Consider the following 22775-nt stretch of genomic DNA (forward strand, 5'->3'; position numbering starts at 1 on the left):
AGCAGGATTTTATGAGGCATTTTAGTTTTTGGCAGAGCCCCTGGCTCTGGAGCAGCAGGTTTGTGGTGGTTTCTCTGGTTGTGCTCAGACACTCCGAGCCCCCATTTCTGGGGGGAAAAGGAGATGCAATGTGTCCCCCAGCCCCCACCACCCCTTGGGGGTCCCCATTTCCCCCCCATTTTCAAGGCATTGAAATAACCTACAAGTTGAGCTCTTACAGCATTATTTAAGTGGCAATTATTCCTTTTGTGATTTTTACCCCTGCATTCTTCTTTTTTACCAGGAATGTATCAAATACTAGAGATCAGAAAAAAAGCAGAAAACGATGAGATTAATTTCCTTTACTGAACACCTGGAGTGCCACAGTCTGGTTTTGGGCTCTACTAATGCCTTTGAGGGTGCTGCAATGGCAGGGCTGGTCCCTCTCCCCCTTTTTTCCCCATCCCAGCTCTAGTTTGGCTTTGGGAAGAGGTTGGTGCCCTCCTGGCCACCCACAGTCCTCTTGGACCCAGGAGGATTTGGCTTTCTATCATACCTGGGAGATCCATGTCAGATAACACTGGCAGGCTTTCAAAAGCTTCTCTCCAGCTTTTCTGCCAAGACCTATAGGATGTGTTCCAGAGCATCTCCCAGGAATGTTTGTTATTATGACTGACAAAAAAAAAAAAAGGTGGGGGGGGGAGGCAGTGAAAGAGCACATTGCTGTTAATCACTAGAAATCCTTTAATAACCAACATTACTATAAATTATATGTGCATTGTGACAAGCACAATTGAGGGCTCTGTTTTTGCTGCCCATGTTAGGGCAGGAACAATGTGCTGTTGTTGCAGGAGCTGGGATGGATGGCATTCCGGGTGGAATCGGGGCTGTTCCTGCATACCTGTGCCCGTGGAGATGCTCGGCTGCTCCAGATCCCATGAAAGCCCCATTGTTCTTCCTGCCATATTGCACACTCCATGATTATAGAGCGTTGGATAAGCGGTGAGACGTTGCTTGTTGGGATAATAACCTATTCTTAGCTTTAGCAGTGCTATATTTAAGATTTATATATATTTAAATGTTGGTAATTGCACATTTGGGACATATTGTAATTTGGGTGACAGTTTGGAAAGGCAGTGTTGGAAAGAAAAGCATCAGCTGTGTTGAGGGAGGTGAATCTTGGGGTCATGCAGGACAGGGTGATCCATGTGGACTTTAAACAAGCGTCGGAACCTCTCTGGAGCAGCCTCAGGATGGGCAGGGATCCCACCAGGGTTGGAGACCCATCCCTGGAAGTGTCCAAGGCCAGGCTGGACAGGGCTTGGAGCAACCTGGGATAGTGGAAGGTGTCCCTGCCCATGGCAGGGGTGAACCCAAATGGGCTTTAAGGTCCCTTCCAACCCAAACCATTCCATGATTCCATGAGATCCAGGAAATCCCAGTTGCTACTTCCATGTCTGAAGCTGAATTTTTTTTTTTTTGGTGCCTTTTGTGCCTTTTCACTGTGAAAAAAAGGCATTTCCCTACCACATTGGGGTGTTGGGTGACTTTAGTCCAAACCATGGTACAGGTGTGAAACGCAGCTGCTTGCAGGTGGCTGAGAGCTGAGCAGTGTCAGAGGCAGCAGGTCCCTCACAGGTTTTATATGAGTTTTTATATTTTTAACCAGGCAAGCTGCACATTTCCTAAACCCCACCTCAAAATGGCAGGGGACAAGGAGCTTTGCCCCTGGTCCTACAGGTCAAAAGCGACCCAAAATCAAAACATTCTGTGTTTGTATTGGTGCAAACGTCGGTGGCACACACCTATGGATTTTAAATGGAGTATTTGATGTTACACTGATTAAGTTTGCCGTAAAACAATGGTACTGTCTTTATCCAGTGCATTTAAATTATGTTCTTGAGTGGATTAGGGGAGGTTTGGGTAAACGTGGACAGAAATTTGGACAGAAGCCTTCAGGTACGGAAAAAGCCACCCAAAAGATTCTAAGAGCAAAACTATGAACATTCAGGTTGCACAGGGTTTGTTGGCTGAAATAATTTCATTGGTTTGGTTTAGGGTGTTTTTCCCTTAACTGCCCAACTTCTGGGGGATTAACTGCCCAGATTAATTTTTGCTCATTAGTGAGGTCCTTAAGCTGGTCCCAAGCTTTTTCTCCAGCAGGTTCCCACCGATCCATCCAAGGGTGGGGGAAACTTCCCTGTCTCCCTGGGGCTGGAGTGAGGATGGGCAAAGCCCCCCAGCTCCGAACCCCCGGATTCGATTCTCCAGGCACGTGTCCCGGGGATGCTGTGCCCGCGGGATTTGCGCGCGGGGGGCGGGAATCGCTGTTTTAAAGGAGTTTATTTATTTATTCTGTATTTGGGGAAGGATTCTTTGGGGGGGGGGACGACAAGGAGGAACCCGCTCCCCACAGGCACCCTGTCGCCGTGGCCGCGTGGGGTGGGACACGAGGCCACCGCTCCCTCCGCTGCCGGCGGCGCTGCCGATGCCCTCGGGCCGGTGCCCGCTCCCCCCGGTCCCCGTTCGCGGCCCCGCGGTGGCGGCGGCGGGCGCTGGGACCGCGCGGCCCCGGGGCTGCCGTTCATTCACGGGCACGCCGGGGTGGGAGCGGGGCGGGGCGCGCGCTGCGCGCCGGCCAATGGCAGATGGCGGCGCCGCGCGTCACGCGGCCGCGGGCCAATGGGAGCGCGCCGGGCCTGAACTTTTGCCACGGCGGACAAGTTGATACATCGCGGGGGTGTGTCCGGCGCGCGGCCCGCGGGGGGAGCGCGTTAACCCCCGCGCCGCCATGACCTACTTTGACACCGTACCGCTTTCCCACCGCCCCCGTCCCGCTCTCCCGCTCCCCGCGGGGCGATCCCCCCCCTCCCGCACGCTGGCAGCGCGGGGGTATGCGGGGCTTGCGGCGGCGGGGAGGCGCGGGGCGGCGGGCGCGGGGCAGCGGGGCGCGTGTCCCTTTAAGAGGTCGGAAACCCGAGCCGGTGTTTGCGCAAGGGCCGGTGCCGCGCGGAGCCGCCGGAGTGTCTAGACTGGCACATGATGGGCGGCAGCCAATGGCGGCGCCGCTCGCGAGGGGCCCCGCGCGCGCGCCCCGGCCACACAAAAGCCGGCGAGGGGCGGGCGGGCGCGAGCGGGCGGCGGCGGCGGCCCCGGGAGCCGCGCACGGAGCGCGGGGACCCGCCGGACCGGGGCCGCGCCCTGCGATGCGGACAAGGGACGCGCTGACACCGGCCTGCGCTGCGGGCTCTGCTGCTGCTTCTTCGCGTTTCTGATTTGATTTTTAATTTTTTCCCTTTTAATTTTAAAATTTTTTTTTTTTTTACTTTTTTTTTTTAATACTATTTTTGGCTGAAGGGATCCGACGCCTCCGACCGGCCCCCGGCGCCGGTTCCCCGCCGGGCGGCACCCCCGCGCCGGGCGCGCTTCCCCACTCCTCCCCACCTTGTATGGTGGAGCGGCCGCGGGGCGCAGCCGAGCGCTGCCCCGGGCTCCCCCCGGCCCTCGCCCCCGCCGCTCCCCGCCCGGCCCCGCGTTGGCAGCCGATGTAGGGTACGGCGCGGCGCGCCCGAGCCCCAGCGCCGCCACGGGAGCGGCCCCCGCGGCGCCGTCTATGCCCGCGCCGCCCCGCCGCCCCCCCCATGGTGCGGCCCCGCCGCGGGCCGTCCGAGATCCGCTGGGCAGCAGCGCCGCGGGGAGTCCGGGCTGCTCCGGGGCTGCGATGAGATAGAGCCGGCGGCGGAGCGAGGAGCCCCGCGGAGGAGGGCGGGGGGCGGCGGAGAGCGACGCGACCCCCGGCCGCCCGCGGGTCGTATGTTCAGGTCCAAACGCTCAGGGCTGGTGCGGCGACTTTGGAGGAGCCGCGTCATTCCGGACAGGGACGGCGGAGATGGGAGCGCCAGGAGCGGCCACGACCTCGGAGCCACCGGCAGCTGCAAGATCACGGAGAAAAGCCCCTCGGCGGAGCTCCGCGCGGTAGCGCGCAGCCTGCTGCTGCGAGAGGCGGAGGAGCGGCGCGGGGCGGCGGGCGAGGCGGCGCCGCGCGGGGACCCCATGGCAGAGCGGCGCGGGGCCCGGCTCCGCGCCCCCGGCTCCGCGCCGGAGAGCGACGGCCGGACCGTGACCTGCTGCCTCTTTTCGGAGCGGGAGCCGGGCGGCCCCCAGCGTCCCCCCGCCGCCGCCCCCGGCCCCGACGGCGCGGCCGACGGCGGCTCCCCGGAGCGGCGGGGCCGGGAGGCGCGGGCGCGGCTGCTGCTGCTGGAGCAGGAGCTGAAGGCCGTCACCTACTCGCTGCTGAAGCGGCTGAAGGAGCGCTCGCTGGACAGCCTGCTGGAGGCGGTGGAGTCCCGCGGGGGGATGCCCGGCGGCTGCGTCCTGGTGGCCCGCACCGAGGTGCGCCTGGGGGGCCTGGCGGCGCCCCCGCACCTCCTCCTGGGCAAGCTGTTCCGCTGGCCCGACCTGCAGCACCCCGCCGAGCTGAAGCCCCTCTGCGAGTGCCAGAGCTTCGGCGTCGCCGACGGACCCACGGTCTGCTGCAACCCCTACCACTTCAGCCGCCTCTGTGGGCCAGGTGAGCAGCGGCGAGTTGGGTTCCCCCCGCCACAAACACCCACCAGTTTGGGGATTCGGGATTTCTGACCCTTTCCTGGGTTTATCCGAAGCCTCGTGCGCCGCGCTGCCCCGGCCCCGCGGTGTTGCGGGGATGCCCGGGCAGGAACTCGCCTGGCCCGGGGTCCCCGCCGGGCATCCCCCCTCTCTTGGAACCAGCGGTTCCAGTTGTGCGTGAAAAGCCCTTTCTCTTCAATTTTTTTTCCCTTCCCGCGGAGTTTCCCCGCTCTCTGGGAGCCGAAGGGGCGATAATCGGCGGCTCCATCCCGCTGGCGCCAGCCTGGCTCGCTCGTATCGGAGCCGGGCGGTCACCGCCGCCGGCTTAAAGCCGCAGGCGCTTCGGGGGGGCTGCGGGGATGTCCCCGCCGTGGGGATCTCCGAACCCGCAGGGACACCTGGGGCTCCTGCATTTCTCGGGGGTTTCGCATTTTTTACCGTGGGCAGAGGTGAGCATTTTCAAGGCTGGGTTTGGTTTTCTTGAGTTTTTTGTTTCTTTCAGCAATACTCGATCGTGTGTCCGTGTCAGCAGGGAATAGTTACACGGAGCAGAGACATGTTAGAGTTTGAGGTGCAGAAATCGAAATAATACTTAACAGGCTGTACAAAAACTTCAATGACACTGGACAGCTGGATTCCCACTGCCAGAAGGCAGGGTTAGATGGGATATTGGGAAGAAATTCTTCCCTGTGAGGGTGGCGGGGCCCTGGCACAGGGTGCCCAGAGAAGCTGTGGCTGCCCCTGGATCCCTGGAAATGTCCAAGGCCAGGTTGGACGGGGCTTGGAGCAGCCTGGGATAGTGGAAGGTGTCCCTGCTCATGGCAGGGGATGGAACGAGATGATCTTTAATCTCTCTTCCAACCCAAACCATCCTATGAATCTATGCTGACTGCCCCTTTTTTTGGCAAGAGCTTTGATTTTATTATTTCTTTTGCAATCTGGGCTTCTGCCTCGCTTTGCATCACTTCTTTCAAAGAAACTTCTCTTCTGGGCGTGCTTCTCCCGAAGATCACTAGAGGCTGGAGGCAGCTTTTTTATTCCAGTTGGAGTTGAGCTGCGTTTTTAGGAACGGGGCATTTATTTTAGAAACGGGAGAAGCTTCCCAGTCTCTTTCCTGCAGCGGTGCTGGTTTTCCCAGCGGTGAGCGGCTGCCAGCCCTGTGCTGGGAGTAGTAGAAAGCAGAGCTGTTATCAAGTGGCTCCTTATCACTTTGATAATGGGTGACTGTGCCAGGACCCCACCCGCGCCGACTGGGCGCTGGTAACAGGAGCCAAGAAAAGGCCTTGATGCCCTTTTCCACAAGTGGCTCCCTACAGAGATCATCCTGTTGGTGTTTCCCACCCAGTTTACTGTGGGGTGACGTAGCTGAGGGGTGTGGAAGTGCTGGGGTGCTTCAAACGAGCCCCTGGTGACAGTAGGTCTGGCTCTGGCATGGGACCAGCACAGCCAGGTTGGGCAGTTACATCCACATGGGGACATTGGCACCTCTATTTTTTTTTTTTATTTTGAGATCCATAAGTACCCTGCCCCATTAGGGGAAATGGGGAACCTTTTCTGAGAAGCATTAGGTGAGCCCAGAGCCATTACACGGGGGATGCTGAGGTTCTTTTTGATGAACTCAGCCAAGCTGAGCTGCAGTTGCTGGCTGAGTGCTGCCAGGTGCAGGTGGGAGCTGAGGAGCACACCCCTGTTTCCGTGCTCTATGTGGTGCCGCTGATTGACTTCACAATACAGTTTCTCACTGAAGTCGGTGCCTGCTCAATGCTGATGCCTTGATACAGCCCAGCTGGCTGCACACTCAGTTTTGGCAAGTTGTAATTCAAGAAACATTACTGTCATATTTTGGAAGGGGAAAAGAAACCCCTCCAATCACGGCGTGGAGTTGATGAAAGACCTTCATCAGCCTTCTGCACGGTCTTGACCCTTTCAAGGACAGCGAGAGCTGGTTGAATGACCTGATTCAGCAAAGCACCTCTGAGGACTTGCTGAACTTGGAGCACATGACTGCTCAGTCCTGCTGCTTAAAGCCGAGCTCAGGAGCTTTGTGGGGTGGATTCAGGGTGAGCGGGACCATGGTGGCCTCTGCTCCTGAGCCGCTTCTGTGCCGAGGCCTTTGTTGGGATGGACCGTAGTTACTTGGGTGGCTTGGTGGCTGAAGCCAGCCTGGCTCTCGTGTCAGCCCTGTGTGCCAAGAGGAGTCTTTTCATCACCCAACTTCTCTGTTCAGTACTTGCAAAGTGTTTGTGGAGCACTTATTAAGCCATGTGTGTTGGAGTCATGGGTGGAAGGTTATCCCCCAGTGCAGATGATGGAAATGTAGTTCTTTGGGAATAATGTGATGTTTTGTGTGGCTCAAGCTGTTGAGTGTCCAGGCACAGATATGGGGCAGAGGAGTGCAGCATTTTCAGTAGCAAAGTCCACTTTGAAAGTTCAAGGTGGAACTCCCATTCTTCAAAAATTGGGAAAACCTTGGTCTCCAGTTACTTCCAAGTGTTTTGTTTTCCACTGGGTGTTTATAACCTTGGAAGAGTTCCTACCCCAAAAGAGAAAGCCAGAGGGTTTGTTGATGAACTGAACACAGCACTAACCTAAAGTTTTGTTTTTCCAGAGTCTCCACCGCCTCCCTACTCTCGGCTGTCTCCTAATGATGAGCAAAAGCCACTGGGTATGTGTTTTGTCTCTTTTGATCTCCCGGGAACTCTTTCATGGTGCAGCCCCGGTGCTGGTTCTGAGACAGCCCTACCTGGCACGTCAGGCAAAAGCCAACAAGTCGGGGTTTTATGGCTGCTCGTTATTTCTGAGCAAGCGTCAGCTGATGGGTTTTAAGAAGTAAATGGATGCTGGTTTATCCTACCAAATTACCGTGTAGACACATGCATATTTTCCAAAATAATATGAAGCTCTATTTTTAATGAAGGCATAATGAAAGGTTACCAGACGTCATGTTTTGTCTGCGTGTGTAATCTGCGGGAGTGGGAGCTCCTGGGTGCCATTTCCATAAAGGCCTGGCTGTGCTGCTCCATGGAGGAACCGGCTATTACCCTTCCTCTGCTCCTTGCAATGAGATGGAAAGTCTTTGAAGCTCGGTGCTGTGTCATTTCTGGATGAGCTGTCACTTTTCCTGGGGAATTATAAAAGGCTTTCCAAACAAAACTGGTGAAAGCAGCTGGGGTGGGTAGGCTGGTGTGGAGTGCAGGGTGCTGGAGAGCCTGGCAGCCTTGGATCCTGGTCCTGTGTGCTGCACATTGGCCTGGAGGTGTTTTGAGCTGGCATAGCTGCATCCTCACCATCCTTTCTCAGCCCTTCTTGCTCAATTAAATGGGAAGCAAAGACATGGAATGGAAGGGAGGAATCCCACATCCCTCTTGGATTTCTTGCTGGGATCTGTGCAGCTGGGGGCTTTCTCCCTTTATCCCTATCCCATAGTCAGTGATTTACTGGGGTTAATGACCAACGGGAGCCGCTTTTGCTTGAATGGGGCAGGGACAGGGAGGAGGCAGACGGGCAGGCGGTAGGAGGGGACAGCAGTGCCTGCCTGTCCCACCCAGCCCCGGGGGAAGGCAGGAGCTGCCCCTGCCAAAGGTGAGTCCCTGCCTTGCCAGGCCTGGGAACTGCCGGCGACTCAGCCATGTGTGCACCTTTCTGCCTGGCGCCTTCATCGCCACAGGGCTGTGACCAGAGTGGCCTGCAAAGCCAAACTGGCTGGTGGTGGCTTTTTTTCTGGTTTTTTTGTTAGGTGTGGAGGCAAAAAAAGAGGAGTTTTCCTTCCCCGTGCTCCCCCTTCCAAGTTAATTCCCTTTAGAAACTGCTGTGCTGCAGGGAGAGATGATGGTGAGCGACACGTGACTTTATTACAACAACAGCCAGGGATTGAAATTTGCTTCACTGGCTTGTTTGATTGGAAAAATAATAGTTAATCTGTGAGCAAACAGTTGAGCACTTAATTAGAGGGGTGTAAGCAAGAGAGAATAACAAAGACTCTTAACTTGTTAAAACAAAGTTTCCTTCGCTTCAGCAAAGAGGAAGGAAGGAAGGAAGCAAGAATAAACAGCTTCAAGAATTTTAATGGTGATAATTAAGTATAGTAACTCTGACTTGTTTAGAGGCTTAATGTAACTTTATCCAGTAAGCACCAAGTTCCTACTTGTTTGATCAACTTAACTGGAGTTATTTTTGTGGTCGAGGCAATTCAAGCTTTGCATTTGCATGGTGGAGCTACAAAGTTAATCGCTGCTTTCTGGCTCTGTGGAGAGTTTGTCTCAGGGAGGTGGTGGGAAGCTGAGGAGCCAGGGGTGCTCACGTAGCACTGGCAAATGCAGCAGGACTAAAAGTGCTTTCTTTTCTTTTTTTTTTTTCCAGATCTATCAGATTCCACGTTGTCTTACACTGAAACAGAGGCTACAAACTCTCCCAACGTCACGCCCGGAGATTTCTCAGGTTGGCAGCTGTTTGTGCCTTCCCGCCCGCGAGGTCCGTGCTGGGGGCTGGTGGTGGGGCAGGACAGCAGGAGGGGACGGGGGTCCTGGTCCTGCTCTTGGTTTGTGCTCTCGGTGTGAAGAGAAGGGAAAAAAGAGCAGTTATTTGAGTTGGTTTTTCAAAGAAGTCTGTGCTGTGCATGTTGTGATAAGATGCTGTTTGTGGGATGAGCAGGGATATTTGGGAGGTGGCCACAGGGCCATGCGTGTCCCGTGTGGAAGCTACCCGGACCTATCCCAGGCTCCAGGGCCATGGGCTGCTGTGGGGGAGGGCTGTGGGCCCTCTCCATTTCCATGGCAGGGGCAGTGAGGCCGTTCCAGTGCTGCTGCTCTGTGGTGGTTCCAGCCGGGTCCGTTGGGCTGGTGTTACCTGTTGGGCCCTGGCCCCAGGCTGCAATCCCTGCTTTCATGAGCAGGCTCCCAGCTACGGAGCCATTGAAGATCCTGAACAAAGCTTGGCTTAATTAGGTCCTGGTTTTTGCTCTGCCCCACCCTGCAACCTTTCATTCACTTAATGGGGCTCTGCAAGGCCTGGGGTGGTTTTACCTGACAGCAGGTAGAGTTGGGGCTTTCCTTGGCCCTGCACTGAGCTCTGGCTGCAGCGATTATTCCACATCTTTCTCCTTGGTGTCTCATCCCGGGCTGCGGGCTGACTGTGTGTGGGACAGGAGGGACCTGGCTATAGGACCAGGTTTAACTTCTTTGCCTAGTTCGTGGTCTGAGAACTGGGGTGAAGGCAGACAAATGTGGGTCCTGGTGGAGCCCCACGTGCCTCCTTCAGCAGCCGGGATGGGATGGGGCTTGGGCACCTCAGAAGCCTCATTGTTGGATTGCTGAGTACGTGGATAGAATCTGCTGCTCTCTTGAGGGTGATGCTGTGAGTCAGGGGAGCTGTTGGAGGGGATCTTGAGGGTACTGGTCCCTTGGTCGTGGCTTTTCTCTTCATTTTCTTTCCCTGCAAGAGTTTACAGCCAGTTCGATGAGACTTGCGCCTTCCTTGGGATGTTTAGACCGATGCCAGCTCCAAAGGGTGTTCAAACAGCACAGGGTCTGTATCGTGGCACGGTGGCACATTTCCCTCTGGGGATTTTCCCTTCTCCTTGTCCTTTCAGGTCCCCCTGCAGTGGCCGGCTGGCGGTGCCGTGGTTGCCGCGTGCCGGATCCGGCATGTGCCAGCCCACAGGCTTTTGTTGTGCTGCCAAGTGTCCAGAGCAGGGGAGCAATTGATAGCCAGGACTTGGATCATTCAGCCTTGTGCTCTAATAAATATGTGTTTGCAATTCCTAGCAAACATTCCTGGGGCTGGATACACGTCTCTAAAGCTCCCCATGCCCGTGGCTTTTGTTGTAACTTGATAATTGGCATTAATTACAGCAGCCGAGTTGGAAAACTGGGGTTCCTAAGGATGTAATGGTTTCGCTTCTCTCATTGCTCAGTCTTTATGGGACATCTGGTGGGTTTGCTGGAAGAGAAGAGAGATTTTAACTTTTCCTTGAACGATACAATGATAACATGTGACTGAGATTGTGCTGAAACCGGATCCCTCCTCTCCCCCTGTGCCGTTTCCAATGGTGTAACTTTTAATAAGAGTCTGGGGCTGGGTGATTTATTTTTCCCCAGTGCTCACAATTGCTGAAAGAGGATAAGAGCCCTGCTGAAGTTAACCCATACATGTCATCACGGGGAAGTACAAGGGAAAAACCCACTTAGGCTCCAGTCTACCTGCCACATTTTAGTTTGTTTATTCTCCATTTCAACTCATTTAATAGCTGTGCTTGAAGTGTGGGTCTGTGGGAGTGATACACAAAGCACATGGTCCTCCCTGCCTCCTCTTGCGTACTGCGGGAGCACAGTGTGCATCTAACTTGTCTTCCAAAAATAAGTACGTTTTGGATCTAGCATCAAGCCACTACTATTTATTGCTTCAGCTTTGATCATCAAAAAGGCTTTTCCTACTAAAACCACAAAATTCAATTTTGGGTAACAAAGAGAACCATTCTTCTCCTGTTGCTCCTTTATTTGATGAACTTCTAAACAGGAGGTTATAGCATGAAGGTAGAAGATGATCTCTGTCATATGTGTAAATTTAAAAAAAAAAAAACAAACCCTCTTTTTGAAGTAGAACCTTTCATGGCTATAATATTGCCCTTAAAAAGAGGGAAAGTCTTCAGTGAAGTAGCAGGCTCACTGTGAAGTTCAGCAGAACAGTCAGTGCTAACTGGAAGCACAAGTTGTGGATAGCTGGGTGGATACGACCTGGATCCATGGATGATACCCCAGAGCCCTCTTCATCTCATGTTCAAAGCATTTGGGTCTTGGAATGAAGTTTTTTGTCCAAGGATCAGTGTCCCGCCACAGCTTTTCCCTTGGAATGGGGATGCTCCTGTTTTCTCAGTGAGGTGCCATGGCCTGGGAAGATCTGGGTCGGTGGGAAAAGGCACTTGGAGATGTTTGACCTCAAAGTTTCTGCCTCTTGAGCTCAAGCAGTGCCACATTCAGGCTTGTGAGAGCACGAAGAGAGGCTCCATCTTTTCCTCCTTAGATTCATTTCTGCCTGGGGAACAGAGCTGAAGAAAACCTGCTGTTTGGGGAGTTATATTGTAAACCCAGGTGGCTCCCTGGGCTGGGCTGGGCTGAGCCTGTCTGTCCCCCGGGAGCTGGCAGAGCCTTGGCCAGTCCTGGCGTCCCCGTGGCTCCCAGCCGGAGGTGGGGAAATACCAGGGAAAGGGCAAAATCCAGCAAGGCAGGAACAAAAGCTCAGCCTCGTGACTCATAATTGGTGGAACATTTGTAGCAATTTTTTTTTTCCCTTCCCCTCAGACTTGGCTCCTCCAGCACATGCCAAGAAGCTGCTGTACCCGTTAGACTTGCCAGGCGTGTGGAGGGCTGAGCCACTCTGCGGGAGCTGGGATGGGATGGTGGGGACGTGCTGGAGCAGCTGCTGTGGGCTTTGGGATTGCCTGCCTTCCCCTGAATCCCACAGGGCTCTCCCTCACTGGCCCTGGGAAGGACCTTTTTTTAAAACCCATGGAATATCCCCATTCCTGTTGAAAAAGCCCCATGATGAGCGTTGACCAAAGTTCTTGCTAGTAGTGGCTTTAAATTCTTCAGGTCCTGAGAACGGTGCAGGAGGGGAGGACAGGTAGGAGAGCAAAAGGTGGCCTTGCACCTGCAGGTCTCTGTGCTGACCTGACCATCACCAGGGAAGATGCTGGTTTATTTTTTCCAAAAATACTTTTATTGTTTATTTAAACTTCAAAATCACTCCCCATGTGCTAAAACTCTCCAAGAGTTTCAGCTCTGGTGAAGCCTTTTGTAAATGAAAATGTGCATCCTAAAGAAGAAATGTTGGATTGGTGGTTTGTTAGAGGAGGGGTGAATTCCTGTCTGTGCTCCAAAGCAGCAGGAAAGTGTTTTCCACCTGAAAGTGGAAGCACAGGCATGAGTTTATTCCCAGCAGCTCTGCTGATGTCCAGAAGGTGATGGGCTCCATGTGGAGATGAGCTCTGCTTGGTGATTGATGATGGTGGAGGAAATCTGTGAATTAACAGAGAGAAGAAACACAGACACTGAATGGGCTGGAGCTTATTTAAATTATTTCTGATTTTTTTTTTTTTTTTTAAGGCCTGGGAAGATGGGGAAGTTTTTGCAGGGCAGTGGTGGGGCTGGGAGCATTGGATCTGGGGAGCAGGGTCCCTGTACCACCAAAGGGAGGAAGAAGGCAGGAGCATCCATCCCAGCTGGTGACTCAGCCCTGCTGAGGCGATGCCACGGCTCCATGCAAGAGCCAGAGGGTTTTTTCTGCTCCCAGAATATTTAGGATGAACTTAAGGAGGAAGCATGTTTTAAAACCCACCGAATGGAGAAAGTTAACATCTCCCTTCCTCTCCCCCCAGAAATAACAGACTGCAGGATTTATGCTAACAAGGACATTTATGAAGATCCCGTGTGTTAGGAGTAGGAAAAAAAAAGCCCATTAAATCTGTCAGGCGGATGTGTGTGGCAACTGGGCAAACATTGCCCTTTCCAGGCTGGGGGAGAGATTCTGGAATTACCTGTTAATAGAAAAAAAGGGTTTTTTCTCATTAATAGGGCAGCAGTTTCTTCTGGGGGGAGAAATGTTGGGTTTTGAGGGTGGGCTCTGGCTTTGGTGTGTCTCAGTGCTGGCTGGGGGCTGCAGGCTGGGTCTGACCCAGCACCACCCTGGAGCCTTTTCATCCCTTCTTCCCCCCCTCCTGTAGAAACAAATCCTTTAAAAAAAGGCACAACATATCTGTGCATCCAGTTTAATCACAGACAGATGTTTGTTTGGGCCAGTAATGGTTTTGGTTTCTTTTTTTCTTTCATATTTAACTTTAGGTTTGCTGGCTTGTCTTCCCCTGTGCAGTCTAGAACAATCAGTGTTTGGCTAAAACCTCTCCTGGTCGGAGGAACAAGCCTGTTGCCAAGAGCTACTTCTTTGATGCAAAAAAATACATCCTCGAGGTGCTTTGTCAGATGTTTTTATATTAAACAGTTTTCCTCCGTAATTTCAGTTTGCCAATGGGAAATAAAGTGCATCTATTTTCCAGTGTGCACCAGAGGGCAATTCTTTGCTCACTGTGGAGGTTTTTCCCACATGGCTGTGGATGGCCATGGATGTTGGAATCCCCATGGGAGAGCTGGGATGGCTGGGAGAGCATCAGAGCAATAACCTGCTCTCCCTGGGGGTTTGCTCATGTGCAGCTCCTGGCCCTGCCTGGGGCTGACATCAAAGGCAACTTCTCCAAGTGCAGGGTGAATCATGGAGTTAATCCCTGAAAGGGAAGGTAGGGAAGCTCTGGGAGCCGATGCCTGGGCTTTCAGTGCTGTCCCTTTCACAGAGGTGCAGGTGTGCTCCTTTGTTTTATATAAAGATGTCTTTCTTTTTGTGGAGGGCAGTGTGTTTTTCTGCATCCCATTTGTGCTCACCAGGGTGGTGGCTCCGGTGGCAGCTCCTGGAGTTCAGACATTCCTTGGGAGCAGAAGGTGAAGGGAAGGGATCATTGATTCTGTAGCCAGGTGGGCTCCTCGTTGTGTCTAAAGCCTGATGATAGCAGTGCTTCATCCATAAGCAGAGTAACCCAGCAGAGTGTTCCACCTGGGAAAATAATAAGCAGATGAAGAAGTTGTTCTGAGCATTGAGCAAGCAGCAATTTAAGAAAAATTTAAAATAAAAAAGTTAAATGACTTGGCAATGGAAGAGAAGCACCCTAGAGCAAAGCTGGAGGGAGATATTGCCTCCATGTGGTTGTTTTTCCATTAAAACCCTGTGGGATAACTCATGTTGGGCCACCAAACCAACAGCTGGAGCACTGAGCTCTACCTGAGCAGGCTCCCACAGAGCTGGTGGGCGACCACGCTGTGGTGGCAGTAGACCTTCATGGTTCCACCTGTATGCAGTGTCTCCTGTGAAGAGGTGCCTGTGGCTCTGTCCGTGCAGAGCATGGGGCTCTGGAAGGAGGATTGAGCTCTAGCAGTGGCTGTGCAGCTGTAGCGGTGTTTCTAAAGCAAGTGACACCTGTTTGTATGAAATACCCCATGGGCTATGGGCTTGTAGTGCAGGGCTTTTGGTCTTGGGATCAGTGCAGAGCTCAGCCAGGACTGTGATGTAGGGGGGGGAAATTAATTTTGTGAAGGCTGAGGGACCACTGAGGAATTTGCTGGAGGTGAGAAGAGAGGTGGTTTGTGCTGAAGGTCTCCTGAGGAGGGACATCAAGGATCCTCTGAGGCTTTGCATCCTGTGCAGCAAGGAGCAGCAGCCTCCAAAAATGGTCTGACAGGAGAGAAGGTGTCTCCTGGAATGGGAGGTGGAAATGTCCCTTTGTTGCTATAACCATCCAACAGGCAGCACTTAAGAAATGAGGACAATCAGAGCTTAAAAATCTGGACAGCTGGAGTTGTCCCTTGTTCAGAAAAAGGAAGGAAAAAAATCCAAACTGGCTTTCCAGAGCCTTAGGATCATCTGCCTGGAGTGGCACAGCCTGCACGAGGCATGGAAGAAGGTTGGTCTTACCGATATTGGACCCTGTGCCTGATGCAGGGATTAAAGCTGCTTTGCAGATGATGCCTCTTTATTTCTGTGAATACACACAGCTCCCAAACTCCAAAGGAGAATTTGCTGTGATGGAGCCAGGCAGGATGATGCCCTGAAGTGACAGCTCCATGGGCAATATTTGGGGAGCGTAGTTCCCGTGGAGGCAAGACACTGAAGTTCTTAGTAGATTCCAGCAGAGAAGGAGAGAGTTGCTTTTTCTCCCTCTCTTACCTGGAACTGGGATGGATTTTCACAGCTAGCCTGGATGTTTTCAACCTAGAAGTTCTTGGAGAAAGTACAACACCCAGATAAAATGTGTTTTTGTCTGTGGTTCACTGAGTAGTTATGATGTTTGGCCTTGAATCACAGAATAATCACATCCCTCACTTCTCCAAGCGCCTAGGCATCACTCTTAAAAAAAGAAACATCAGGAAGTAAGCAAGTTACTTAAAAGTAAATTAGTTTAGTCTTTGTAGCCTAAACATTACATTCTTGCACCCTATTAGGGGTTGGATACGACTTTCTAGGTAGTAAAAGTTCCTTTGATGTAGCTCTGGTTGTGTCCTTTAACCAGCATGGATCCGATGGATCCGGCTTTGAACCTTCCTTTTTCCCTGTGCCTGTGTTTTGCTTTTTAAAGGGATTTGCTGAATACTGGACACAGTGTATTTATGACCTTTGAAAACGGTGAATGTTTTGAAGGAGGAATTTTGGCTTCTTATAGGGGACCTGTAGAGAGAGGCTTGTGTTCACAGTCCCAGTAATAGATTTTTTTGTGGCACTTTGATGAGTGAGAGGTGTTTATAGTCTTGATTCATAACTGAGTTACCACGGTTTTCCACGGAAATAACTTATTAAATGTGTGGCGCTCACCAGAGCGATTGAAGTCTGGAGATTTGCTATTCATCAAAGGCACCTCCTTTCCCGGCCTCCAAGACCTAACTCAGCATTTTACCTCTGGAGGATGCTCAGACCCAAAAGGGCTGTGTGGTGTGGGAGCTTGAGCTGGCTTTTAGTAAGAAATTAAAGGGGAAAAAAAAAAAAAAAAAAAAAGGCAAACTGGAAGGAGGAGGGAAAAAAAAACCCCTCAGGAAAAACATCCCCCGTCGTTGGGAGCCGCTGATGGTTAAACCTGGTTTTCTGGAACACTGCTTATTTGTGTGGATTTTGCTTTGCTGCTCAACAGCTGAAAAGTCCATCCCCTCAGTGCTGCTGAGGGCTTTGAAGTGTCCCGAGCCCCTGGAACCGCAGGTTCAATTTACTGGCAAAGCAGACTCGGCTCTTTGTGCTTCCCGAGTGCCTGCGATCGGCAGGATTGGGCACGTGGGGCTGTGATTCCCAGCTCTGCCGTGTGTCCTGCAGTGCCATGGGCCCTGGGAGAGAGCAGAGGAGTGCTGCAGGGGATCCAGGTGTCGGGTGGTGATGGAGGAGGAGGGACACTGGCTCACTGAGGTCCCACCTTGCTCCTGAGGGTTTGAGTTTGGATGGTGCCTGTCCCAGCACTCGCTCTGCCCCTGCTCTGTGCTTTTCACTTGGTTGATTCATTGAATCCTGGTTTGGGTTGAAAGGGAGCTTAAAGCTCATCCTGTTCGCCTCCTGCCATGGGCAGGGACACCTTCCACTATCCCAGGCTGCTCCTGGTCCAACCTGGCCTTGAACACTGCCAGGGATCCAGGGGCAGCCACAGCTTCTCTGGGCACCCTGTGCCTGGGCCTCCCCACCTTGTCAAAAGTCCTTCTCCAGCTTTCTTGTAGCCCCAGAAAATGGGTGTTTAGCTGGAAAAAAGCATCACCCCGGGGGCAGAGTGCTGGGAGAACGGAGATTGAGGGGAAGATGTGCAGCACATCTCCAGCACTGGGGTCTGGGCTTGGGATGCTGCCGACTGTTGGATTCCTGTTTGGGGTTTGGGTTTTTTTTTTTCTGTAAGAACAAAAACATTTCACGTGGAAATGCCTGTCTTGGCTGACCTCTTGCAGAGCTGCTAATGCTGAGTGGTAATGGCCTTTGCAGCTCCTGGGGCTGGAGCAGGGATCAAATGGCTCCAGTATTGAAGTGCTGGACTGAGCTGCTGTCCCACCACCCCTTTCCCAGAGAAGCTTCTCCTTCAGTGAGAAGCTGGTTCTTCATCCCAGGCTTTGGATTTGGGAAAATATGTGGGGAAAAAACCCCTAGCATCAGAGGATATAAACAGCATTAAACCCAAAGACCTTTTCCTGCCCCAGCATCTCCTTAAACAGCCTTGCACCCCAGGTTTCCCCCTCTTTTTGCTTTCCATATTTTCCTCTTTTTATTCTTTAAATGGATAAGTATTGTGTCTGATGCTCAGACCTGAAAACCCTCACAAAATACAGCCTGTCCCTACCTCTCCACAGGGGTGTAGTCTCTGGCTGGGAACACACAGGCTGGGATGCTGCTCCCTGCCCTCGGCATTTTGCCCTTCAGGTTATAAAAGCCCATGTATGAAACCTGCCAAAAAGTCAAATTCCCAACAGTGCAAGAGAGAAGGATCTGTAGAGAGTTTGTTTTCCCCTTCACAGCAGTTCTGTGTGCCTGGGGGATGCAGGAGGTCTTTGCTCAGGGTTCAAGGACCCCTTGCAGCAGAGCCCACGTGCTCCTGTCCTGCAGCATCCCCCAGCCCTCCCCATCCACTCCAAGTGTGGTTCCCAGGGTAAAAGCTGGACCAAAGCCATCCCTCCCCAAATGGCAATTCATGGAAGTGCCCTCGTGTCACATTTGCTGTCCCAGCTGGACACTGATGCTTAGCTGGACCCACTGCAGCTTGGCCATCTCCCCGCCTGAGCTGGGAAGAGCTGCCCTCCCTTTCCTGTGCCTGTGTTTGGTTTATGGCTTTGGAGATGTCCCTCCTCCTAAGTGCTTGTAGCAGCTGAGAAGGATCAGGCTGCTCATTCCTCCAGGCTGGAGAAGTTGGAGTGTTCATGCTGCTGCAGGGGCATCTCTTGATGCCAGGGATACCTGGGCAGGATTTCTCACAGTGGCTCCACGGAAGGGCGGGAGACACAACCGTGTTGGTTTTATCTGCATATTCCATGAGCAGGAGCAGAACCTGCCAGCAGAAAGGCTATTTTTCAGCTCTTTCCATTTATTAAGGTCTCATTTGCTAAGATTTTTCCATGAGAGAAGCCAAAGAATGTTAAAGACTTTAAAAAAAATATGCCAGCTGCTTTGTGCTTTCACACACAGTGATGCAGAGTCCTGTTGTCTGTTTAATCAGGGGAAAAAAGTCCCAGAGGTACCTGCAGGGAGCTGTAGCACTTGGTGGTGGGTGATGAGTGGTGGATGAGGCCCTGGCACAGGCTGACCAGAGAAATTGTGGCTGCCCCATCCCTGGAAGTGTTGGATTGGGCTTGGAGCAGCCTGGTTTTGGGACGGTGTCTGTGCCTGGGGCAGGGGTTGGGATGAGATGAGCTTTCCGGTCCTTCCAACCCAACCCATTCTGTTTCTCTGATAAGGCTGAGCTCTCTTTAGATTTATTCCACCTGTCTCCGGAGGCTCCTGCAGAGATGGACGTGCTGTGCAGAGCACATCTCTTTTCTTCCCTTTCTTGCCTTTCTTTTCCCCTGCTGGCTGCTCCAAAGCCCGGCCTGTTCCGGGGCCGAGCGCGGGCGCGGCGCTCACACAAGGCCCTGTTTGTGCGATCCCGCACCAGGAAAAGCCAAGTTTGTCCACGGGGAAGAATGAGGCACTTGATTCATCCCCCGCTGTGTGAGGCTGTGGGGTCTGGGAGCATCCCTGTCCTGCACAGGAAAGGCAAACACAGGCTGTGGTGGCTGGAAGCTCCCATGGCTCTGCTTTCCCTTATTCCTGAGTAACTGTTGCTCCTTTGGAAGCACCACTGCATCTTCCCCCAAGCTCTGTGGCAAACACAGTCATTGTGCCCTGATTTTTTTCCTTTTTATTTTCTTGGTATTTGTTGCTCTTTGAACCCTGCAGTGAGTTGTAGGTAAAATGAACTATAAGTAATTTTTTCCAACATTTCTTCTTAAAATCCGCAAAAGTTGTGATTAACCCAACAGGAGCTCTCACCCTGGAAGTGTTTAAGGCCAGGTTGGATGGAGCTCTGAGCAACCTGGTCTGGTGGGAGGTGTCCCTGCCCGTGTAAGGGGGTGGAACAGGATGATCTTAAAGGTCTCTTCCAACCCAAACCGTTCCATGATTCTGTGATCCATCCCCTCATCATAAGCAAAGCTTTGCTAAATCTCTCAGCAAACAGTCCCTGGTGCTTATAAAAAGCTCAGACTCCAAGATTAGATCTGGTTGGGTTTGTCTGTTGCAGCAACTCAGGGTATCCAGCTGTGGAGAGAAGGAGCAGATGTGAAAATGGGCAGTTTAATGTCTCAGACCCAATCCCTCCCTATAAATTGTGTGTCTGCAGCTTCCACTGAGGGCTCGAGCTGTTCTGCCATAGGTCTGATCACAGTAAAACTGAAGCCATCAGGTTTTGATTTGGGCCTATTCTAAAGAACTCTTTCTGCTAAGGTTTTATGAAGCCCTGAAAACACGACACTGTTTCCAGAGGGGCCGTGGGCGCCTGGGCCGGGTGCAGAGCAGTCCTTGGTGGCAAGGCCAGGGCTCAGTTTTCCTCAAGTGTCATGGAATTGCTTTCTGAGATCTGCAAAAAAACCCCAACAGAACAAAAAAGAAACTCCAACAAAACTTTATGAATCGACCAGGAAGCCAGTAAAAATTAGTAGTAACAAGCTCATTTCAATAGAAATGGGTTTGCTGCTCTGCTGGCTGCCAACCATTTATGAGACTGGCCGGGTGCCGGGTCCAGCGCCGCATCCCTCACCCTCCTGCTGCTGGAAATCATTTGTGACTCCAAAAAAATAAATAATGCTATTGTGGAGCTCGTTTAATGGCTGGGGCCTGAGCTGGGTGGCAGCTCTGAAGTTTGCAGGCCCTGACTGGGTGCTCTCTCCTCCATCTCAGGTGGGTTCCTGTGGGTGTGCAGGTGAGGACATGGGATGGGAGTTGCATCCATGGCACTTTGGATCTGTTCCTGCATCTGATGCCAGGGGAAGAGCTGGGTCAGTGTGGCTGTGCCGATGCAGGGCTGTTGCAGGGAGGATTGGATGCTGTTGAGTGTTGTGCCGACAGAGGTTTAGGATGGATATTTGGGAAAATTTCTTCCACAAAAGGGCTGTCCAGCCCTGGCACAGCTGCCCAGAGCAGTTGTGGAGTCACCATCCCTGGAGGGATTTAAAAGCCATGTGGATGTGGCACTTGGGGACAAATGGTGGCCTTGGCAGTGCTGATTGTAGCTGCTGATCTTAGAGGGCTTTTTCCAACCGTAACCGTTCTGGGATTGCTCCTGTCTCTGGTGGGGACATCCCAGCCTCACCAAACCCCAGGGCAGTGTCCCAGTGAGCCAGGTGCTGGCTTGTTTGGAGGACCAGACTGCAGAACAGGCCCTTGTCTCCTTTGGCCCATCTATAAATACCACAGGGGTTTCCAGCATGGGAATCCATCTGACTTTTCCATTTACACCGGGCCTGTTTCAGTGCCTGCACAAAGGGATGTGTGTCTGGGGAGATTTCCTTGTTCTCCCACAGGAGAACAAGGAAATTCCTGTGAGAGTACAAAATAAGGTAGATCCTGTGAGTACAGGGAGCTGCTCTTCCCCCATTGCTGAGTTATTTGAATGGAAAGGAAATGTCAGCAGAATTACGTTTAAAAAAAAAAAAAGTCACTCACATTTCACAGGTTACAGAGTAGGAGCTCACTGGGCAGCTTCTTCATCACTGAAACAAGAAAATTGGAGTCATTCTTTATTCCCACGTAATTACAGCCACATATTTTGAAATATCCGTGTCTTTTCCGTGTTGAATCGCCAGTACAGACCTTCAGAGCCGGATTGGATTCAGCTGTGCTTGAAAGGGTCGGTCATTTGAGACTTCCAACATTAAAGATTTTTGCAAATTAGTTTTGCTCTTGCCATGCTGAATTTGTTTGTGTAGAAAACCTCAGTAGATTTGGTATGTGCCTGTCTTTGAAGGGCTCTGCTTCAAAGGCTGCAGCTCTGGGTGTTTTATGTGCTGAGCTCCGCGGTCCCCGGAGCTCCGCTGCCTCACTGGGAAGTGTCAGCTCATGTTAAACCTGCAGGAAGGAAAAGCTGAGCGTGGCTTTTCAAAGCTATCAAGGAAACTGGATGCCCTGGGCTTATTCCTGTAGGAAACCAGTGCTGGAGCTGCATTGGTACAGCCTATATCATGGTCTCTCCCTGCCGCTTCCCTGTGGGTGAGAGGAAACCTGTGTGTATTTGGAGAATTAGGGATAGTTGGTCCCAGAAAATTCAGCTGAGATCTTGGCAGTCAGAAGTCAAACACAAGAGTTTCAGTTGGACCAGAGCTAGTATTCAAAAAAAGTGTAAAAGTAATATTGTCAAGCTTCCTGATTCTTGGCTTGAAATCTACTTTTTTGTCGAAGGAAATCGAATCTCAGAAGGGAAAATGGGAGGACCTGTCTCACATCCTGGAGTTTTGCATGTTTAGGTGAGGTCTGTCACCAAACAAGTTTGGTTGGAGTGGGGCAGGAGTCCTTTCCCCTCCAGCCTGGCATATCCACACACATCCCAGCAGGCTGCACTTTGGAACTGATCGCTTTAAAACACAGAGGCAGCACCAAAAATTGTAAAATATAAGGTGCTCATTGAAGGCCTGCCACCTCCCAGAGCCTTGGGCTGCCCCAGAGAGGGGCTCTCTGTGGCCAGACAAAGCTGTGGAAGGGTTTTGTGTACGGCGAGTGCATTGGCCACGTTGTGAGCAGCAGTGTGCTCCAGTGCTGCCTTTAGGCTGCCTGATGGGCTTTGGGGAAGGAGCTGCCCTGGCTGGGTATATGCAGTAGGATCAATCCAGGTTTAAATGAGGACAAACCAACCAGCACCAGAACGTTGCTGGGAGCCAGCAGATAATCCCAGATCAGCCTCAGGCTGGATCGTCGGCTCTGCCTTGCAGAAAGTGCTCGTTTCTCTCCTCTTCCCCCTTTCCTCCCTCTCATTGAGATTTCGACACAATATTATTTTAATCCCGATCCTCTCACCCCTCCTCCTCCCTCTGCCCTTCCCTGCGGGCTCTCTCCCCCCATGCTGGCTGCAGAGGCTCTCAATGAGAACCAGCTGCCTTCCAGCGGTGTTTCCCCTCGGAGCGGGGCCGGGCAAGGGCGAAGTTGGCACCGTGAAGGCTCAGCCCCGTGGGTCGTGGCTGCCTGGCTCTCCCCCAGCCTCCAGAACACTTTTCCTCCTGGCTCTGTGCTCTCTGAGCACATGGTGTTTGTACTCCTGGGATTTGGGGCTGGCTTTGGAGCCATCCCACCTTCGAGCATTGCCGGTGTGCCCATGGGAAGCGGCACAGGGAGCACCGGGATTTGGGATGTGCCACATGGCTTCCCAGCTCCCTGCCACAGCCCAGCCACCTCCAGCCATCACAGCACAGCCTTGCTTGGATTAGAGGTTGTTAAAACATGGCTTTATTTGTTTCTTGAGCTCTTCTGTGGGTCAGGCTGCCTTGGTGCAGGTCCCTGGGGCTGAGTGTTTGGTGTGTGTTGAGCACAGGAAGCATCCACTGGGATTTAGAGTCACATTTTCCACCCTGTTCAAACACCCGGGAAGGTTTTAGGCATTCAGGGGATGCTTCCAAGGCAGG

At 52.6% G+C, this 22775-nt stretch overlaps 1 protein-coding gene across 2 annotated transcripts in view; it reads left to right on the plus strand.

The window, feature by feature from the left end:
• The first annotated feature begins 3108 nt into the window (after positions 1-3108).
• The window catches only part of SMAD6 (SMAD family member 6), a 44081-nt gene continuing 24414 nt past the window's right edge, over positions 3109-22775 (plus strand). Inside the window, exons 1-3 of one of the 2 annotated variants that reach the window (XM_048317926.1) lie at positions 3109-4549; positions 7193-7249; positions 8944-9054. In XM_048317926.1, coding sequence (XP_048173883.1) covers positions 3793-4549; positions 7193-7249; positions 8944-9054 — 925 coding nt within the window. In that variant the 5' untranslated portion in view covers positions 3109-3792. The remainder of the gene's footprint in view (positions 4550-7192; positions 7250-8943; positions 9055-22775) is intronic. The other variant, XM_048317927.1, reaches the window with a different exon arrangement.

Source organism: Corvus hawaiiensis, chromosome 13 (assembly GCF_020740725.1).
Source record: "Corvus hawaiiensis isolate bCorHaw1 chromosome 13, bCorHaw1.pri.cur, whole genome shotgun sequence".
Lineage (NCBI taxonomy): Eukaryota > Metazoa > Chordata > Aves > Passeriformes > Corvidae > Corvus > Corvus hawaiiensis.